The 21,162-nt window shown below is 31.2% G+C and overlaps 1 protein-coding gene across 4 annotated transcripts; it reads right to left on the bottom strand.

Annotated features, from left to right (window-relative positions):
* Window positions 1–1,299: 1,299 nt before the first annotated feature.
* LOC143058305 (uncharacterized) lies at window positions 1,300–20,628 on the bottom strand. 4 transcript variants are annotated; one of them, XM_076231783.1, is made up of 8 exons: window positions 18,460–18,558; window positions 12,788–12,847; window positions 9,499–9,656; window positions 4,906–5,217; window positions 4,356–4,471; window positions 3,402–3,585; window positions 2,595–2,708; window positions 1,300–1,908 (listed from the first exon to the last, which is right to left on the bottom strand). In XM_076231783.1, exons 3-8 carry the CDS (start codon window positions 9,557–9,559, stop codon window positions 1,787–1,789), a joined length of 909 nt encoding a protein of 302 aa, XP_076087898.1. In that variant the 5' UTR covers window positions 9,560–9,656; window positions 12,788–12,847; window positions 18,460–18,558; the 3' UTR covers window positions 1,300–1,786. The 4 variants fall into 4 exon arrangements, with proteins under 4 accessions (XP_076087898.1, XP_076087897.1, XP_076087896.1 ...); XM_076231782.1 differs by having other exon boundaries at window positions 1,315–1,902; window positions 4,356–4,477; window positions 18,460–18,555; XM_076231781.1 differs by lacking the exon at window positions 18,460–18,558 and adding an exon at window positions 20,608–20,628 and having other exon boundaries at window positions 1,320–1,908; window positions 4,356–4,477.
* Between the last annotated feature and the right edge of the window lie 534 nt (window positions 20,629–21,162).

Raw genomic sequence — 21,162 nt, forward strand, 5'->3', positions numbered from 1 at the left:
TAATCATAAACCAATAGTAGTGTAGGTTCCTTAAGATAAGACAAACGGGATGATACAGTGCCCCGCAGATCATTACATTGTTTAAAAGGGTGTTCAAAACCCAGAATTAAAGGAGGGATTCCAACCATATGTCCCCATTAAAATTCACTAATAGTCCAAAAATTGGAGGGTCCCAACCTCCTGACCTCTTCCTCTGTTTCAAATATGATGATTGCAGTAACATTTGTGCTGCTACTGGGAACAAGTACGATAGAAAGGGACAAACATTTATTACTAGACGGACCCCTGAGATAGCTATTGAGAAGAAGTCAATGCTTAAACAATCTTTTCTTCTGCAGGAACTATTGAAATTTAAGAAGGACCATACTTTATTCCTCAATCAACCTTTAGGATATTATGTGAAAGGTGGAACATAGTTATAATGAATCGATGAATCGATGACTTGAGCAGAACTTTTTCGGGAGTTGCATTTAGCGCTTGTCTGGTTCATACGGCTCAATCTATACAAATGTATATTTTTGTAGGTCTTTTTGTCGAGCCAAATGACAGTTTCATGGTGGGCATTTTTCATAATTGGTGTAGGAAGCTGAAGTACACAAACGAACTTCGGTAGGAAAAGTCACAATCTAAGTCTATTAAGATTCTTCAATACTTTATTGATATGGGTGCCGCTGTGGTTTTTCATATAATTTAGATTTTAAAAAAGTTTTTCATATATTGCGTAGGTGCAACTGTAACCTTTTCCCATATTGTTTAGGTTGTATGTGTAGTGTAATGTTATGTAAGAGTGGATTACCATAGTGCCAAAAGAGAAAAACTGGTTGAGAAAAAACAGCCGGGAATACCAAGAAAGGTGAGAGAGGAAGAACTTATGGAAACTTTATTGACCTAATCATATATTTCTGATAGCTTTCCCAACCTATTCACATATTTCCAAGCTTGAAAAGTTGACCTATTCCAGCGGCACGTCCTATCACCTTGTATATAGGAAGTGGATAACCCGAGACCACGAAAAACAAAGTAACACTTTATAACTCTGACAGAAAATTTACACAGGGAACCAGCATCGCTAACAACGCAGTGTTAGTAAATGTATGTAACAGAATAATAAAAGACCAGTTTTCCGAGCAACCACAAAATATATAAAGAAAAAAGGTTTATTTTTCCTAGCTGACTAAAGCCAACATTTTTCGTTCTCATTTTCCAGATTATCAAGTAACATTTAAACTAGAATAGTATGATTTCAAATGGCATAAAGCTTTTTAAGTTATAACATTCCTCTATTAATACTTTTAAAGTATTGGAAATTCCCTTGGTGAACATTTCTACCTTTAGCTTGTTTGTCATAAAAACAAATGATTTGCAGTCTGTTACGTGTCTGGTTTCCCTCCCCCTTTTTTGGTTATACAAATGTGTGCTGTTAAGTGGTATCTTCCACGTATTTCTTCATTAAATCAGGAAATTTGATATAATTGCCAATAAGACAATTGTCCACTTAATTAAACAGAAAGGATGTAAACAGGTATATAGGCATCCGTGAGGCCTTCAAGTTACTATTTTGAAACATCGATTTTCTTTTTTTTTTATTTTTATTTTAACAAGACTTAAAGGTTTCTGTTAGTTTTGAAACCGGAGTCCGATGTATATCCTTTTATTTATTCTAAACGCATTCCACAGAAGGGGAAAACAGCCTAAAACAATAATATGGTTATCTGATTTATCACATGACTTTTTTTGTACAATGCAACACTTCAAAGGAAGTAATGAAGAAAAATAAAACAGCAACTTAAATATGACTTTTATTAGGATCGTTTTCTAACATTTTACTTGTCACGTCATTACTACATGTACTAGAACAACTCGAGTCTTCCTGGCAAGGCTGGCATGGATCTTCATCACGTCCTACAACTATAATTTGACAAGTTTTATGGGTAACAAAATACAGAAAAGAGTAAGAAGTGACACTTAAATGTATCAAAGTCATGAGTAATAAATTGACAAATTTTAGTATCAGTTATCAAATTAACATCTTATAAGAAACCTTATGTTTTATAATATATTTGAATGGAAACGTTAACGATTTTGAAGTGATAGTCAAAGCAACTATATTAATAAAATTCATTGAAGGATAAGGAAAATGCTTCTTTTCTCTGAAACTATCAGCTTGTTTATACAAGGCTGGACGTTCGCTAACGAAATTGTGAAGGATTGTCAATCATTGAAGACTGTTAAACTAAGGGTTTATACTGTTTTCTTATGTATGCTATGATTATAATAAATTTGAAAATAAAACAAAATCAGGAAATCCGTTGTAAACAAACATTCGGTCATTGTGCTAGGAGTAACTTTAACAGAGGAGAGTTACCATCTACATCTCGTTAAGGTGTTGTTATGTAAGAGTTAAAAGTACTAGAAAGTATATACCACGCTCATGTCTAGTGGTACCACAAGTAAAAATGACATATTAGGTAATACTACAACTCTCTTGCCAACCTTATACATACAATACATGAACCTGTAGATATGGGTAGCAGAATATTTGCATTGTTATTCAATATTTATTTTTAAACATGTTACTTATCTTATATATGTACCTTTTAAAATTTTCTTTCTACAGTTGATAATAAAAATTAAGATTATCATGCCGAAAATGATACATAAGACAGAACAAACTGTAATCAGAGCAATATTGTTTTCATCTGCAACATCTATGAAAATAAAAAATATAATTATCATAAAATAAGATACAACCAATAAAACGTAAAAAAAAAAGAATTTAATATAAAAAAAAAACACCTGAAGTTGCAAGACAAAACACTGTTTTATTTTAAACACACCAAGCATTTAAGAATGATCAGTTTGGCCAAATTTTTATGAATCTTTTGTCCTAAATGCTCTTTAACCTCGTACTTTATTTTGCCTTTTTAACATAATCTGATTTGAGATTCACTGATGAGTCTTTCGTAGCAGTGCGTCTGGCGCAAATATTAAATTTCAAATCCTGGTATCTACGATGAGTTTATTTACCCCAAAAAATGTTTTTGGTGTCTGTCCTAATACAGGAGCCAGAAGTTTTAAAAATGGTTGTCGTTTGTTTATATCTATCTATGGTTTTTATTAAATGAATTATTATAAATTATGCTGTTAATTTTGATGTAAGGACCTTTTATAGTCGACTTGTAAACGCTTTGGATATTTTTTATTATTAAAGGCCGCACAGTGAACTATATAATTGCTTATATGCACTTCATTTGAACTATGGTAAATAAAATCTCACTGGTAGTCAATGCACATCTCCTTGTTTTTATATGGTACATGATGACTTAATCAGTCCATTTAATCATACATCCTATTAATAAATGATGTATATGTATGAAGGAAAGTATACCACATTCAAATACCTAATATAGTACAGGCTGAAATCTCAAATGTCTTGGTAATTTTATCTCCTAAATAACATGATACTTTTACATTGCTTTTCTGACTTTCACATGTCTTTGTTTTATTTATCACAATCTTACACATCCCATTCAGTAGAAAACCATTTTCTGAAGTGTTGCATTTGGTAATATTCATAGCGATATTCTGAAATTAAATATTGTAATATTCTGAAATCTAATATTGTAACATTTCTGAAATAAACTATTGTAACGGAATTCAAAAATTAAAGCTTATACAATATGTAGTTGTAATAGGTGTGGACTTATGTTCCGCTCGCACAAAATTTAAAAGATGGCTTCTTGTACATAAACAGTAAAATCAAACGTAATTTTGCTTTTGATAAGACCCAACTGCGACTTTAGATAATGCTCATGGGTTTATGTCTTCGTTTAAAAATTGTTATGGTTGTGTCTATGCTATAAATTAATCTAATATGCGTAAGACTAATCATAATAATCAAAAGATCAAAAAAAATAATTATAATGTAATGGTTTTACACTAGTAATTTTGAGGCCCTTTATTACTTTTTGTTCGGTGTGAGCCAAGGCTCCGTGTTGAAGGCTGTACATTGACCTATAATTGTTTACTTTTAAAAAATGTTATTTGGATGGAGAGTTGTCTCATTGGCACTCACACTACATCTTCCTATATCTAGTCTCAATATACATTATTTATATTTTGATCGTTACTGGCTGTGAAATAGCTTTCAGTGACTTGGAGTATTCTTCGGTCGGTACTTTGCGTCTTTTGTTTGTGTTATGGTAGTGCAATCTGATGAGAAAATATATTTTGAACTAAGTTTTACATTTAGTTCTTCTGTCGTGCTATTCAACAAGTCCAAAAACAAGACGAAACCGAGAAAAAATACATCAGAATGATAAATGATTGATTATTACATTTTATGACAAACTCACCATTGAATAATAGTAACATGTAGGAATCGATGAAGTGTTTATAAAGGAAACCACAATATGATCGTCGTATCCTTGTCTCTCTAGTCGAATATTCAGCTTTGATGAATTGTTCATATCTGAAACTATAATATATATTAACTTTAACTACAGTTACTTTCTTTTTTCTACAGTAGAACAAATAACCCATATAGCATGCAATTATATATGCCCTAGTCTGCTGTTATTTCTTGTGCAAAGTTGATATTGAATGTTTGCATTGCAATCTTTTTTCCAAACAAATAAATCAAGGTATAGGACTAATTTCTCAAGACACAATACAATGCAATTGTAATTATTTCATTTACATTTACTAAGACACATACATGTAATGTATAATAACCTAATGTATATATTAACATGAATACTCTAAAGTCACTTCTTTGGTAGAACTTCAATATTGCTTGTTTGATATAAGAACACATATTCAATTATAAATGAATAATTTCTTGATATTATCAGTTTAACATGTAAAATGAACAATCCACTCATTATAAAAAAAAAAATGACTCACATGCTATTCCATAACGCTGTAATGATAAGTCGATAGAAGCAGATTTTAAATCATGCTTGCATTTATACATTTTTAAATCTGTCTCCTCAAAATGTAAAATAGTCAACTGTCTTGTGACGGCATTAACTTTATGTTCGATATATTTTTCTTTATTGATGTACTGTTCACCATGGCCATCTATGAACAGCAGATTATTTTCAGAAAACCAATACCATGACGACTGAGAGGATGTGTTATCAGACAGACATTGGAGTTCCACTGACGTCCCGTAGATTATAAGGTCATCTGATTTTAAAGTCACGCTTAGTGAATCTAAAATGAAACTAATTCAAGCTTTATAAAACTAAACATTATAAGTTATCATGCTTTGATCCAACTAACATGGTTATTTAGACGGTGTCGGAAATTGTTGAACGGTGAGGGCGAAAGCATGATAACATTTTTGTGCGGTTATGCTAACAGTATTCGGTATATAATTAATGAAACGTTTAATACACAAGTGTCCTAGATTTCACTACACAATATTAACATGTTAACTCCGCCCAATGACCTCACTCTTAATGTGTATCGTGTAACCTGATGATATATTGATTTTCAATGTAATGCATAGTTCATGTGTTGTTTTGCCAACTAAAGATGGAGTCTGGTAAAAGACGATTTGTCGATACTAGTGATGAAGAAATTGAAGAAAAACGTTTGAAAATGAGTGCTGGCAAAACAATAAAGCAGAATATAGCAGTAGCCACTATTTTCAGGGAATATTTAAAAGTAAAGAAAATGGATCCTGGATTTGAACAGTATGACACCTTAAAACTAGATGAAGTGTTGGGTCATTTTTATATGGATGTGCGTAAAGCTGATGGAAATCGTTATAAAACAAATTCACTGCAATGCTTGAGATAATCATTGAATAGATATTTAAAGGCTCTACCGTACAATAAAAAAAATTGACATTGTGAATCAGGAAAGTTTTAGCTCTTCCAGAGAAAATGCGGCAATGGCAGAACTTAAACGCATGGGATTAGGAGACGCCGAGTCTGATCTGTCTATTGACGAAGCTGACAGAAGAAAAATGTATACCTCAATATATTTATCACCACATACTCCATTTGGATTTCAAAAAAAAGTTCAGTTTGATATTCGCCTGTATTTTTGTCGACGGGGATGGAAAATATGTCACAAATGACAAAATCCACGTTTTCTGTAAAAAAAAAAAAGATCCGAAGACGGGGCTTAAATATGTTGTTAAAACTTTAGATAAGTTGACAAAAAAAAAACATTGCAGCAGTGACAAAGAAAAAACTTTAGGGATAACGCCAGAAAATTCCGTTTCTGAATATTGCCCCGTGTCCTCCTTTGAAAAGTATGTAAAAAAATTAAATCCAGAGTGTGACAAACTATGGCAGACACCAAAAGATCAGTTTTGGGTAGAGGACCCTTCGTGGTATTATAACATTCCTGTGGGCGAAAAAACGCTTGGCAATTTCATGTCATACCTGAGCAAGAAGTGCAACTTGTCTGAAATTTACAATAACCATTCAATCCGTGCAACCGTTCTAGCTAAAAACTCATATTGCAATGCAAACAGATCATGGCCGTAACTGGACATAAGTCAGTAGCATCCCTTTCTTTGTATCAGCGGGTTAATAATGATGATAAGATACGCATGGGACAGACGTTAACAGAAAGCATCACTGAACCTTCTAAAGCATTAGCTTTAACTGCTGGTGAAACATCATCAAATAGTCGTGCTTTACCAAGCTCAAGTTGTACAGTGCCTCCTAAAACTTTAACAATTGGTCCTTCTTCTACATTTCTTCCTCTACCGAATATTACAACAGCCAACACCACACTTATGAGCACAGAACGTAGTTCCGTTACTTATAACGTTGGAAAAGAGACTCTGTACACATCTGCTAAGGAACACAAAGCGGTGCCGTTGCCATTTAGTGGACCTTTGCCATGCAATACGTTTAAGCCAAAACATTTAAGTACAACCCATCTAGGAAACAGCACACAGTCATTTAATGAATCATTGCAAGGAGTTAGTCTAAATGAACTGTTTAACGATTTTACTGAAACTGCCGTGAATATAAATCGTATTACACTTTGTCCACAACTTTTCAACAACTGTTCCGTAACTATTGTTTATAAAAAAGAATGACTTCATTTTTAGAAGAAGAACAAATCTGATAGTTTTTGAACATATTTTTAAGCCCACTGGCTTCGTTTTCCCGTTGTCTACCCAAGTTCTGGGATATCGGACAAAGTACGTAAAACTACGTAAATATAAACAAGATGTTTATTTTAAAGACATATAAATGGTTGAACATAAGTCTACATAAATAAATATACGGTGGTGGCTAGTCTACTTGTATAAATAAAGGTTCCATCGCAAGCCAAAGTATGAGCGTCTGCTCATTTCAAATCCTTAGTGTAGACTGCCCCGAACCCGGTGAGTGACGTCATACGTAAAGTTCCTATGGACAACGAGCACCTGAGATCACCCCTAGTTTTTGGTGGGGTTCGTGTTGTTTATTCTTTAGTTTTCTATGTTGTGTCGTGTGTACTATTGTTTTTCTGTTTGTCTTTTTCGTTTTTAGCCATGGCGTTGTCAGTTTGTTTTAGATTTATGAGTTTGACTGTCCCTTTGGTATCTTTCGTCCCTCTTTTATAATGACCGTGACATATAAAGGCGGGCAATCTCATTTCACTTCATTACAATATGTGCATATATAAATGAAACAGACAAAACTCTCAAGAAAAGACGTTTTGTTGTTTTTCATCAACTGTTCTAAAATACTTTTTTCCCCGAGATAGACTTTTAAGAAGCAAAAATGTTATCTGTGTCCATTCTGTTCAGGGTTTTCACTAGAGTTTCTCATGGCCCCTTAGGATTCAAATAATTTCAAACATCGAATTCAACGATATAGAAATTGATCTCATGTAATTTACATGTATTATGTATATAAGACATTAGACATCAATATATAAAGTATACGGATCGACCGGATCTATAACTTGGATGTAAACTAAAAATTTCAATGAATAAAGGCAACAGTAGTAGATCGCTGTTCGCGAGTCATAGATCGATTGAGAGAAAACAAATCCGGGTTACAAACTAAAATCGAGAAAATACATCAACTATAAATGACCTTGTCCTCGTATGCATTTCAAAACCTACCATTAATTTGCAAAAAAAATGTCACCTCTTTGTTGTTCTTATTTTAGGCTACCGGTTCCCTTTATAGAACGACGATTTAACTTAGAAAAGGTTGGGAAAAAAACCGACGCCCCAATAACACGTAATTGGAGTTACGTGGTCGTTCAATTGACAAATGATTGAATGCACAGGGTTTATAAGATAAAGAGGTTCACTAGAATATCATTAAACATTAAAGATCAGAATACATAAACCTTTAGTGATCTGTAAATCTTTAAATATAATATTGTAATTAAAAATGTACCTAGATAAACTAAGGGACAAAGGATATCTAGAGCATTGTCGTTACTTAATATTTAATAATAAAAATATATTTTACAACGCGACAGTTTGGAGCAGTGCAATATAAACGATATATGCATTGCTACCTTTAACAGTTATAAATTGTGTAATGTCTTAACTTAAATACTAGTAGATATTTCTGGTAATCTTTTTTCTTGGAACCTGTTTGATAAGGAATTATTAAGAAATGTTCTTAATTTCTAAAAATAAATTATAAGATCACGTGATGATAAATGTTTTTAATTCTTAGACACAAAGAAAATCTCATCTTAAATACTCGACAATCGTCTTCACAATCAGCATTTTTTACGTTAGGATACTTTATTAGTTGAATTATGCACAATGCATATCAAACACCTTCTACATATAATGTATGTCTACTGTGTACAATTCAAAACACTTAACGAAGATAAAACAAACTGAAAAAAGACCGGATAATACCAAGGTGATTTTCAAACCTCATAAATCGAGGAGAATTCATGGCACAAAAAGTAACGACTACGAACATATAAACAAGTTGAGAAAACAAATCGAAAAGAACATCATATGACGTGGGAAAATTTGACAACAATCCGAGACAGAAGTGCGCAAAGATACTCAGTCTTTTCTTTTTATTTTGATAAATACGCTATATTCAAATCTTATGTTATTGTAATGAAGTAAAAATTTTGTGTACTCTGATATTCTTAATAAAGATTGACATCGAAGCAATAATAAAGAATTCCAATATTAAATACTAAACGTCTGTTTATAGCAATCAGAGACATAAGTGAACAAAAATACTCATTCGGTCTTGTGCAATTTTTAAACCTAATATTATTTATCAGTTTTAAGATGCGCCCTATATTCAAATCTAAGTATGTTAAAGTAAATAATTAAAAATGTACCTATTCTTATATCTTTGATAATGATTGATATCGAAGTAATACTAAGGTAGAATTTCATAATTAAAATACGTGTTTTCAAGACAATTCGAGACAGTAGTGAATAAAAATCTTCAGTCTGTTAACAATTACAAGCGTGATAGGGGATAGTCTTTATCAGTTTTGATATATAGTATGTTAAAGTAATAAGAAGTAAAGCTTTACCTATTCTGATGTCATTCAAAATGATTGACATCGCGACAATAACGAAGTAGGGTTCCATCATAAAAATATCATACGTCTTCTCAATATAATTTTTTAAATCTTTGATACATGTACACGTATAAGTACGTCATATGTGCATTCTTGAAACTTCCTGATTCCTGAAAATTCAAATTTAGAAGCATGTCATCAGAGAATGATAAGCATTGTTAAATAAACATTGAAGCCGAACAATATTTTTTCTTAGAAATGTATTTTGTAGTAAAGATAGATCATAATGTGTGTATCAAGTACGCAGTTCATTGATTTCTTCACACTTTTCAATTATAATATTTAAACATATAATATGCTTAAAATAGATGCAGCCTAACAAAAGGACAAAAAAATTAAATCAGAAAATGACAAATTTGTGAACAGTTACAGTTTCTTACAGGAAATACTAAACGTAGACATTTATAATTGTCAGTTTTTGTGCTTGACATTATAAAATAATACGATTCTGTGAAAAGGTATGAATAAACAGAGATAATGAGATTCACACCATTGTGCATGGTTTAAGACTCCAATATGGACTCTAGATGATTGAATGTGTAATTTTTATACTAATCGGTATGTCTGCACAGATGTTAAGCGATCTTTTAATGACTAAACTGACCAGCAGACGTTTATCAATATATGACAAGGGCGATAGTTCTATAAACTGATTAAGTTGAAATTGCTGTATATATCTACAGATGTAGGAAAGCCATCAGTAAATATTTCTTTTGAAGTGAAGTCGATTCGACGGTTTAAGTTTGTGCAAGCAAATTATTAAAAAAAGAAGAAGAGAGAGCGAAAATACCAAATGAGCATTCAAATTAACAGACAACACCATGCCCAAACTGAAATCTATATAGAGACATAAAAACGTAACAAAAACATTACCTCATTAACTAAAGACTGAGCAACTCGGGAACTCACAGGATGTCAGAAAAGGTAAGTAGTTCCTGCTCTACATGAGGCAAGCTTAAATCCGGTAAATAATAAATGATCCTTTTCAGTAAGGTCAGAATCGATAAAATGAAGATGAAGATATTTCATATCTGTCAACCAAACCATTCAGTAAAACTATCAACTGCGTGAAATTCTTCGTACAGTAGTTTACTGGTAGGCAAGAACTCTATCGTTAAAATCTTATTAGGACACAGTAGGCCTTGACAAGCTGTTCATCTGGGAGATATTTACTTCGGATGCATGCGCTGCCGGAATATTGCTTCACAGATTAAGCTTTGTTTACCCTTTTTTATCCTTTTGTTTTGAAACTACACATATGAATTGTATTGTTTCATTTAAGTTAATATATGGTCAACTAGATCATTCAAAATATCATTTTCCCATGTATAGATGAGAACACTAGTCCCTTAATCGCCATTCATCATTTAAGCAAGTTGTTTTTCGATTTTATCTTCTTGGCTTTTTTTTTTCTTCAATCGATTTAGTGTTTGATAAAGTCGCATTCTTATGTTCGTTTCACTGCACATATTTACAACTCATCTAATTATCTATATATAAAACTACTACATGTGTACCATAATGGAATCAATAACCGTTACAAAATATATAACACAAGACATATACACACTGTTGTATATATATACTAGAATTTAAACATTACATATACGTTCATGGAATAATTATGTGCGGATATCTTAAAAAGGAAAATTACTATATTTACATAATGAAAGACTCTCCTAATGCGTATAATAATATAATTATGTGCAAATATAAGATTAAAATATAAATAACTTGTAATGAAATACATGAACATGTTTACGAAGGAAATTTTATATATGTATGACAGCTGCACCTGGTGCAATTTTATAGCAAAAGCAGTATGTAACAATACAAGCCATGTACATTAAAGAGCATAAAGTAGTTTTCTTTTATAGTTTGATTCGATTAATTAAAATGGACGTATAGTGCACTAATGATGGCTAAAATTGCAGTTATGTTCATGAATGCGTCAAATTTTATTTTTGCTTTCAAAACTATGAACAGTCTTCTTTCAGTAAGTGGGCATTCTTTCGGTTACATCAGGTTTTTCATTGTGTTTTTTACTTTTACGACCTACCTATGATCTAGATAGGCATAAAATTGAGTTTTAGTCCATGTAAATCTGGTTTAATATATATTATGTATCTGAACAAAGTAATGATATCGGACTTCAAATTTCTTTCGGATTTTTTTACACTTTTTTTTCAATTATTTTTTTGGATATTGATGGTTGGAATAGATGGTTGTAATACTTAAGATTTTGGGTCATTTTTGTTCTTCTTTCTGCGTATTATTATTATCGCTTAGGTGTTTGTCATAATCTGTGTGAAGACAATCTAATATGTACCTTTAAAACGTAAAAAAATAGGTAATGTAATTCCAAGTAAATGGATATGTTCTAGTCATTTTCTTGGAAATTTATTTTTATCAATAAAAATCGATATTTAAATAGAATTTACGAAATGGTAAGTCTGCATTGATTAATCCATTGATCCGTATGATTTCGCTGGTATTCTTCGAACAATCGGTGTATACATGTACATGTATAGTGAATGATTAAGATCATTGATTTGTTAACAATTTTCAGTTTACACTTCTTATTCTTTGCAATATATACCTGTTAATTGATTGATTGATTGTTTGTGATAATTGACACTTTCAGTGTTATGCGCTATTCTGTGAATATTAGATTTTACTGGGAAGATGAGGATCGAGTCTCCAAAACGATCAAGTAAAACATGAACAGCAAATAGATATATATAGCAAGAAAAAATGTGGATTATTACTTTATCTCTGATAAACGGCTTGATACTTCACTGCTATGAACTGATCGTCAAACAACAAATGAAACTATGCAAAAAATACATGGGTTTCATTCATTGTTGTGTTCTATTTCAAACGAAATACATGTTCTTCGAAATATAATTGATTCCATCAATATGCCATACATTAAGTAATGTTATGTTCCCAAAGATGATACGGAAGACTACCGAAATCAGTAGTTTATACATGTACTTGCAGGAATGAAACATATTTAAATACTAATGTATGACAGACAAAGCAAATTAGCTTTAGAATTTCGATATATGCTATATTGAGTCAGTTTCAGATTAAATCTACATGTTCTTATATTCGGAAGTTATCGTTCAAATTCATAAGGTAATCATGCAATTCAAACAGTAAACCAATAAACAGGAAATAGATGACAAGATAACACCGAGTGCACATTTAAACCTTTTATGTTAAATGCAAAACTTACCTTTTATATATATTTTTGATGACCATCGAAATCGAGCAATTATAGTTTCAAATAACACACCTGAAAATAATGTAAAAATAAACCATGGAGTTCACCTTATTTAAAATTAGATACTAGTGCATGCTATCTATAGGTTCGTAGTAAACTGTAAACACCTATCTACAGCTAATTCTCTGAAAGATTGTTTTTCAAATACACGTTTTACAATAAAACTAAATTTGATAAACGTTTTTCAAACATTGACAAACGCTTTATCTTTCATAATATTATTTCAGAGTTGCATACATCAGCAAAATGAAGAGCTGCATACCATTTTGATTTCAAATTTTAAAAAATTATCAACGAATACGATTACTCAATTAAATCCAATTAAAGATCAAATTTAGAATGGAAATGGACCCGTTTCAGGGCATATTCATAGAATTATATTGTAGTAATTAAAGATAATATTTATGAAGATTGTCTATAAAGAAAACAAAGACATATACAGTGTGGATAAAAGAAAATATCGGTTATACGTATGAGACTTGGAACCTAGGACAAAACTATCATAGATAATTTAAAGAAAGCAAACATCATGAAGTGTTACCCAATATTGTAAAAACACGGAATCAAATAAAAAAAATTACTATATATAAATCAAAAATTTTAGCATCTGTGGCAATTAACATTAATAGGCATGTGCAACTATAGTCTCGAAATGATTTATTTTTATTGCAACAGTTTTTTACCAACAGTTTTGGCTACCTAGCTTAGCTCGATTCATGTTGACACTGCTGAAAAAACTATTGTGCCGTCTTTGTTTTTCTTGTTCAAGTTTGGGGGCATCTTTTTTGGAACCTGGTCTATTACGACTTTGTCAAAGAGAGATGCGAGATATACACTAGGGCCTTTTAAACTCATCAAGTTAAAATAAACTGACAACGCTATGGTTAAAAATAAGATAAAAGCAGACAAATAATTTTTCACAAAAAGACAGCAAAGAAAACTAAAGACTTTGCAACACGAACCAAACCAATAAACTGGGGGTGAATATGCTAAATATTTATTTGGGGTATACACGTGAATCATGTTTAAACTAACCATTTGTACAACTGTGTCCGTACGAAATCATGCTGTCTTGTTATTTGTTGTTTGCTTTTGTATGAAGATGTGCTTGTCCTGTCTAATATTTCTTTATAATTTCTTTTAATTTCTTTGTATGTATTATTATCGGTTATTAATTAAAAGAGGGACGAAATTTACTAGAGGGACAGTCAAACTCATAAATCGAAAATAAACTGACAACGCCATGGCTAAAAATTAAAAAGACAAACAGACAAACCATAGTACACATAACACAACATAGAAAACTAAAGAATAAGCAACACGAACCCCACCAAAAACTAGGGGTGATATCAGGTGCTCCAAAATTATTAATATGTCCAAAGCCACCTAATTCCTACCGTTTTCATGTACGATTAAGTTCGTGTATTACTTTAAATGGAAATTGTACGAGTATTTTCCTTGTAATTTAAGTTAAGAAATTTAAACGTCAAAATTTACGAAATGTTTAATCGATATAGCTAGTACATATAGCCGTATAGGTTCGCCTTTATTGTTCAAATATCGTCGTATTAAATGATTAACGAGTTCTATTGATAACGTCGGCAAACCACTTCAAATATTAAATTCCTATTAAAATTCTGTCAGAAAATAAAGACTAAAAGAACTTGATCAGAAAACATGTCTGTTTATCAACTAGCTTTTGAAAAATATACAAAATCCAATGTGCGAATCAATTTTGTTAATGTTTTATGTAGTATCCCCCACTCCCTGAAGCTTCATATCGACATCCACATCCCAACATGCATGTTACCCCACTCAAAAGACAGATTTAATGACAGTTTCGATAATCCGGTGATTGCACAAATAATCAAAACCACAAAAGAAAAACATAGTGCACACGTATATCATTAAAAGAACATAGTAGAACAAAAGAACGATATATTTAGATCTTCTAACATTGACTTAAATCTTACCTTTTTTTTAAATTTGTTTGATGGTCATCGAAGTCACATCAGTTAAAAGTGGAAATGTAATTAATTTTTTCCTCGCAGTAATGTAAAGAAAGTTCCGCATTATTTAAAATTAGATACATGTCATTAAATTTTTTTATCTCTTGAAAAAAATAAATGCCGAATTCTCGGAAATAATGATATAAGTCAAAAAAGATAATTTTTTGTCAACTATGTCCTTAGGTGCATTTTTAACGTAACCTATCAATGTTTAAAAATTATTTCATAATTTTGCAGTTGTTAGCAAATGGAAGCGTTGAAAATATTTAATTTCACTGATATATCTATTATTAGATTGATAAAAGATTACGTAATGTAATAAATATGCAGGTCAAATAATTCAAAATTAGATACTAATGCATATCATATATTGATTTGTAGTAAAATTTAAATACTAATTCTTGGAAATATTGTTGTAAAATACACGTCTTAGAATAAATCTTTTCTTGTTAAATGTTGTTCTAAAATTGGCGAATGATTTAACTTTTGACAAAGTTTCAATTTTACATGTACGAATATTTTATCAAATTAAATTAAAGGTCCCGTTTAAGAGCATATACTATATAGTGTAATAGTTAAAGATACTTTGTATGTAGATTGTTGACAAAAAAAGACCTGCCCATTGCAAATAAAGGGTATGCGTGTGAGCTTAGGGGACGACCATTTGATATACTGGGGGGGGGGGGGGGAGGAGGATTTGTTTTTGATCGGTTATTTATTTTTGCAAACTAAGAGGACAGATTGTTCATTTTCTGCACTATTGAAGCAAGATTTTTCATTTTCATTAAAGCAAGGGACTGGTTATTCATTTTCATAACTATATTTTTGATATTCGAAAAACATACAATTTTTTAAATGTTTTGTTTTTAAATAATACATATAGTATAGTCAAATCATTATGTAACATTTAATTAGATTAACCATCCCCCTCTACAGAAATGAATCTTTTAAATTCCCAACTGCATATACACATAGTATTAAGTTTAGTTATAACTAGGCAGTTTTAAATGTTTTGGCAAACCTAATATGCCGAGCGGAGCGAGGCAAAATTTTTTTTGAAGGGTTTTGGAGCGACTGAAGGCCCAAGAAGCTTTAGAACAAATGATGCAAAATCATGCTTTCTGGGTGTTCGGAAGACCCTTTCATAATCTGAAAATGAAGTTTTGTTTTAATAATTTTTTGACAATATTTTGGTCTCAAAGCAAAATGTATAAATTCAGTGTAAGACTGAAGTTTCTAGGGAAAACATCAAAAGACCAATGTGCATGATAAAGTAAAAATGGAATTCACATAGTTTAGCCTGTGGCTGCTGTTTTTTTTTTTTAAACTCATGATCAAGTTCATAACAAAATTACTAGATTACAAAAGGAATGTAACACTAACAGAATACAGAAGGGCAATCAATGAACAAAAGACAAATAAATAAGAAACATTGATCCCGAAAAGTCAGGGCTATAAGTCTGAGGGAAAACAGAACTTTCTTCTTGCTAGGCCGTGAACACAATTTGATATGGAGACAAGCGTTTGGTTTTGAAATTTCCTACATGGAATTACGGCCCTGTTAAAATAAAGGTGAGGTAAGGTTTCCTGAGACAATATACTTCTAGTTAAATGAAACCAATTTTCAGACATTTCAAGTATATTTAAATAATATTTATATTTTTGTTATTAAAAAATTTGGGAAGTGTTTCCCGATTTTTTTGGGGGAAAAAGATGAATTTATGAAGAATCTGGTGCCATCTCATACACTTTCGATTAGACCTGCTGAGTTATTTATTTTCTATACATTGCAAGTCAGGTAATTTATTTTCAAACTACCACAGAACAAACCATTTATTTTTGTGATTATCAAGGCTGAGTTATCTATTTTCAAAATCCTCCTGCCCCCCCCCCCCAGAATATCAAATGGTCGTCCCCTTTGCACCCCTATGACAAATATAACATAACGTCAGTTTCGGAAAATATTTATTTTTATTTCAACAGTACTTTACTAAACGGTTTGGCTGCCTAGCTAAGCTAGCTTCATATTAACACTATTTTTACTGGTTTCCTTGTTCAAGTTGGTGGACATCTTTTTAGGTAGTGTCACTAAGCAGAACATTTTACGTTTACAACTTTATTGAAATAGGTCAAAAAAGGATAACGGGGTGACACACGTAAACCATGTTTGACTTAACCAATTGTACAAATGTTTCCTTACCGAATCAAGCTGTCTTCTTATTTGATTTTTGGTTTTGCGTTAATATGAAAATAAGAAAATTGCCAGTGAGACTACTCTCCACAAGCGACCAAAGGACATAGAGATATCAGATGTAGGTCACCACACGGCCTTCAACAATGAGCAAAGCCAATACCGCATAGTCAGCTAAAAGGCGCCGAAATGACAAATGTTAAACAATTTAAACGAGAAAACTGACGGTCTAATTTATGAACAAAATAATGAACAGAAAACAAGTATGTTACCAAGCAACAAACGACAACCCCTGAATTTCAAGCTCCTGACTTGAAAGGGACACAAATAGAATATCGCGGAGTTAAACATATTTCTGTTTGAAGCCGCCAATCCACCCCTTACCTGGGACAGTGGTGTAGCAAAACAACATAAAAACAAAATACAAAATTTAGTTACAAGTTTTAACGCATCACAAGAATGTCTACTTGTTTGAGGAAACGGGTGTTCGAGATTGGTGTTGACTGTTTTCCTTTCCAAGGTTGTTTGGTTTTTTACATTTCTTTTATCCTTTCTGTGTATTATTACTGGTTAATAATCAATATGTACGAATATACTTTATTCCTACCTTGATAAGGTACGAATTATATCAACTACTAATTTAAATGGAAAGTTACTGTAAAAAATCTTGGTAATTTTAATTATCAAGGGCATTTGAAATTTAAATAGAAGTTACGAAATGAATCGATATACTAGATAGCACATATATCCGTATGATATCGCTTCAATTGTTCAAATATTGCCGTAATAAACGAACTACGAGACATATCGATGATACCAATTAACCACTTTAAATAATATTATCCTTCTAATTCAAATACAGTCAGACTCATTGAACTTTGTCGGGAATCATGCCAGTTTATTAACCCATTCAAAGAACAAACAAAAATATAGACAAACACATAATCAAGCTATAGGAAGAAAAGAATAGATGATCACTGGTAAAACTTATATAAGAGAGTTTATAATACAAATTGTAATTTGCTTATTCACACATTTGTGGGAGTGCCTATTGAATTGTAATTTTTAGAGGGACAGGCAGGTCAATTTGTCCGAGACCTAATATTCATTTTCACGTCTTTTCAACACATTTCAAAAGTTGTGTATATGTCTATGGGTATTTAAAGGTCTACCACAAGATTTCTCCTTTTTAAAATATCTTGGGATGTTTTCTGAAATAAATAGAAATATTTCCAATTCGCTTCATATTGACAAGTATATCCCAATCCCTTAAGAGTGTCTTCCCATTCAAAAAAGTCTTTGGAGAAATTTTATATGATCCTCGATAACCCAGTGTTACACATAATTTTATGTACATGTACCTTGTAAAACGAAAGTAGAACGATATATTTAAATCTTTATATATTGACCTTGAATTAACTTACCTACTTGATATAGACATCACAGCAATTATGAATTAAAATGTAATTTAGATAATACATATTTCCTCGCAGTAAAATAAAACAAATCGTTTACTACCTTTTGGGGTCACTCATTTAAAAATTAGATACAGGTTATCAAGAATGTTAATTTCTTGAAATAGATAGAATGTCGAATTCTCGGAAAGATTTCAAGATTTTTCAAATCATATTAGATTATTTTGGTTGAATAATACTTTGTGTGCATTATTTTGTGTAAACTGTAAATGTTTAATGTTGATTCAGAATTGCAGTTATCAGCAACGGGTAGCGATAAAACAATTGTATATAAACATACCTGATTTCAATAATTCTTGAAAGATTTGTTCTTTTCTTGAACCTATGGTTATTTCTATTTAATGAACGTGTTGTTAGTTTGATCTCAGTTTTCATTGGGGAATTTTCAAATTTGATGTCGAATATTGCTCTCCTTTAAAATTCCATTATTACGTCATCTTTTTGCAATTTATTCAAAAAGATGGAATACCTTTGTATGAATATCGTCAAAAATCATAAGAGGACACTCTCTCTCCCTTTCCATGACGTTTATAGTTTATTTTTGACTTTTTTTATCATGAAATTTTTGTTACTTTGTGTCCTTTTCCTCTTTTTAATCAATTCAGATCAAAACATTGTAATTATGCCCAGAGATAATATATGTTGATTGTTCATGTCCAGTCATGACCTTGGAATAGAGCTCTAGAGTTTGTACAATATGAAAATTTATCAGGAAATATCAATTCAAATTTGGTTTAACTACCCGTTGTTTTATTTCCTCTTAATTATATTTAAAGCATAAACACTATGCAAATGTGATCTCCGAGGGAAATGCGTGTTGAAAACTTGCACCAGACCTGAACGGTCCTTGGGAATGAATTAATATAAACAGTTGTTTGTAATTTACTCTCTCTCTCTTTCTCTCTCTTTCTCTCTCTCAAATTTAAATACCCATCGATAGCCAATTCTTGGAAATGTTGTAGTCTTTTTCAAATACATGTCTTAGAATAAATTTTGGTTGAATAAAAAGTGTTATTCAATCATTGAAAAACGTTTTATCATTAGAAAAACTTTAAGCTTTTACAATATATTTTTCAGAGTTGCAAGCAACATCAAATCATAGCGCTGCATATCATTTTAATTTTAGATTTAATAGATTTATATACGAATATGAATACTCGATCAAATCCAATTAAAGGGCTCATTTCAGACACCATACATAGGTCATGTAGGTATATATTGTATCTATTTAAGATAATTTTTTTGAAGATTGTTAAAAAAATATACCTGTCTATTATATATATAAGGAAAAGTCGAGTATGAGTATGATAATAGCACTCCTATGACACACATATCATAATAGTCCCTCAGTTTCGGAATATTAATAATTTTTATTTCAACATGATATAATTTCTGTTATCCTTTTGATGTAGTATTACCAGTTATTAATCAACCCGTGCGAATACACCTAATTATTACCTGTATAAGGTATGAATTGTGTCAAGTATTAATTCAAATCGACATTCACCGAACATTTTCTTGGTACTTTAATTTTATCAAGGGCATTTGAAATTTAAATAGAAGTTACGAAACGTTTAATGTATGTACTAGTAAGTATATCACATATATCTGATTAATGTATTAAATTATTTGACCTGGCATATCGATGACACCGGTTCACTGTTTTAAAAAAAAATCACATTCTAAGATTAATTGAACTTGTTTGCAAGCACGCCAGTTTATTAACTACATTATCTCTAATAAAAGCATCACTAACCAGAATGGATATGGAAACATGCAAACAGCATACAAAAATAAGACAAACACATAATCATGCTATGGGAAAAAAACAATATGATCACTGGTAAACACATATATCATAGAATATGTATTATATATTGTATTGTTGATACACACACGTGTTAGAATTATCTATTAGGATTTTATGGGAGAGGGGAACAGGTCAATTTGTCCGGGACCTACTAAATTTTCACATTTTTATGGAGATAATTCAGGAGAGTTTTAATAACCCGGTATTAAAGAAAGTGCATACGTGCAATGTAAAACGAAAATAGAAAGCTATATTTATATCTTCGTATATATCAACTTTAAACTTACCTGTTTGATATCGACATCACACCAATTACTAATTGAAATATAATTTATAATACATTTTATATATTATAATACATTTTTCCTCACAGTAATATAAAAGCAATTATATCTTTTACTATCTATGAGTTTCATACATTTAAAATAAGAAACATGTCATGAAAAGTCTTCATTTCTTGAAATAAATTGCATGTCAAATTCTCGGAAAGATCGCTGTCTTTTATATACAAGTCATGTTAGATTGTTTTGGTTGAGTAAAATTATGTTCTTTGGTGCAGTTTTAACATATCTTGTGTAAATGTTTTTTTTTTTATTATTTAAATGACTCTCTCTCTCTCTCTCTCTCTCTGAAAAAATAAACTAATAAGTTTGGCAACAGTACACTTATTTGTAAACCCTTTTTTAAAGTTAAGCTAGTTTTATAGCATATAAGACAAACAAGCAAAAAATATGACTTTTTGTTTAAGTCAATTATCAATGTCAAATAGTGAAATGATAATTCGACCTTACTGAATATGTATTCATGTAGCCTTCAATTTAACCTCTTAACTAGAGAGCATA

The sequence above is a fragment of the Mytilus galloprovincialis genome, chromosome 14 (genome assembly GCF_965363235.1).
Source record: "Mytilus galloprovincialis chromosome 14, xbMytGall1.hap1.1, whole genome shotgun sequence".
Lineage (NCBI taxonomy): Eukaryota > Metazoa > Mollusca > Bivalvia > Mytilida > Mytilidae > Mytilus > Mytilus galloprovincialis.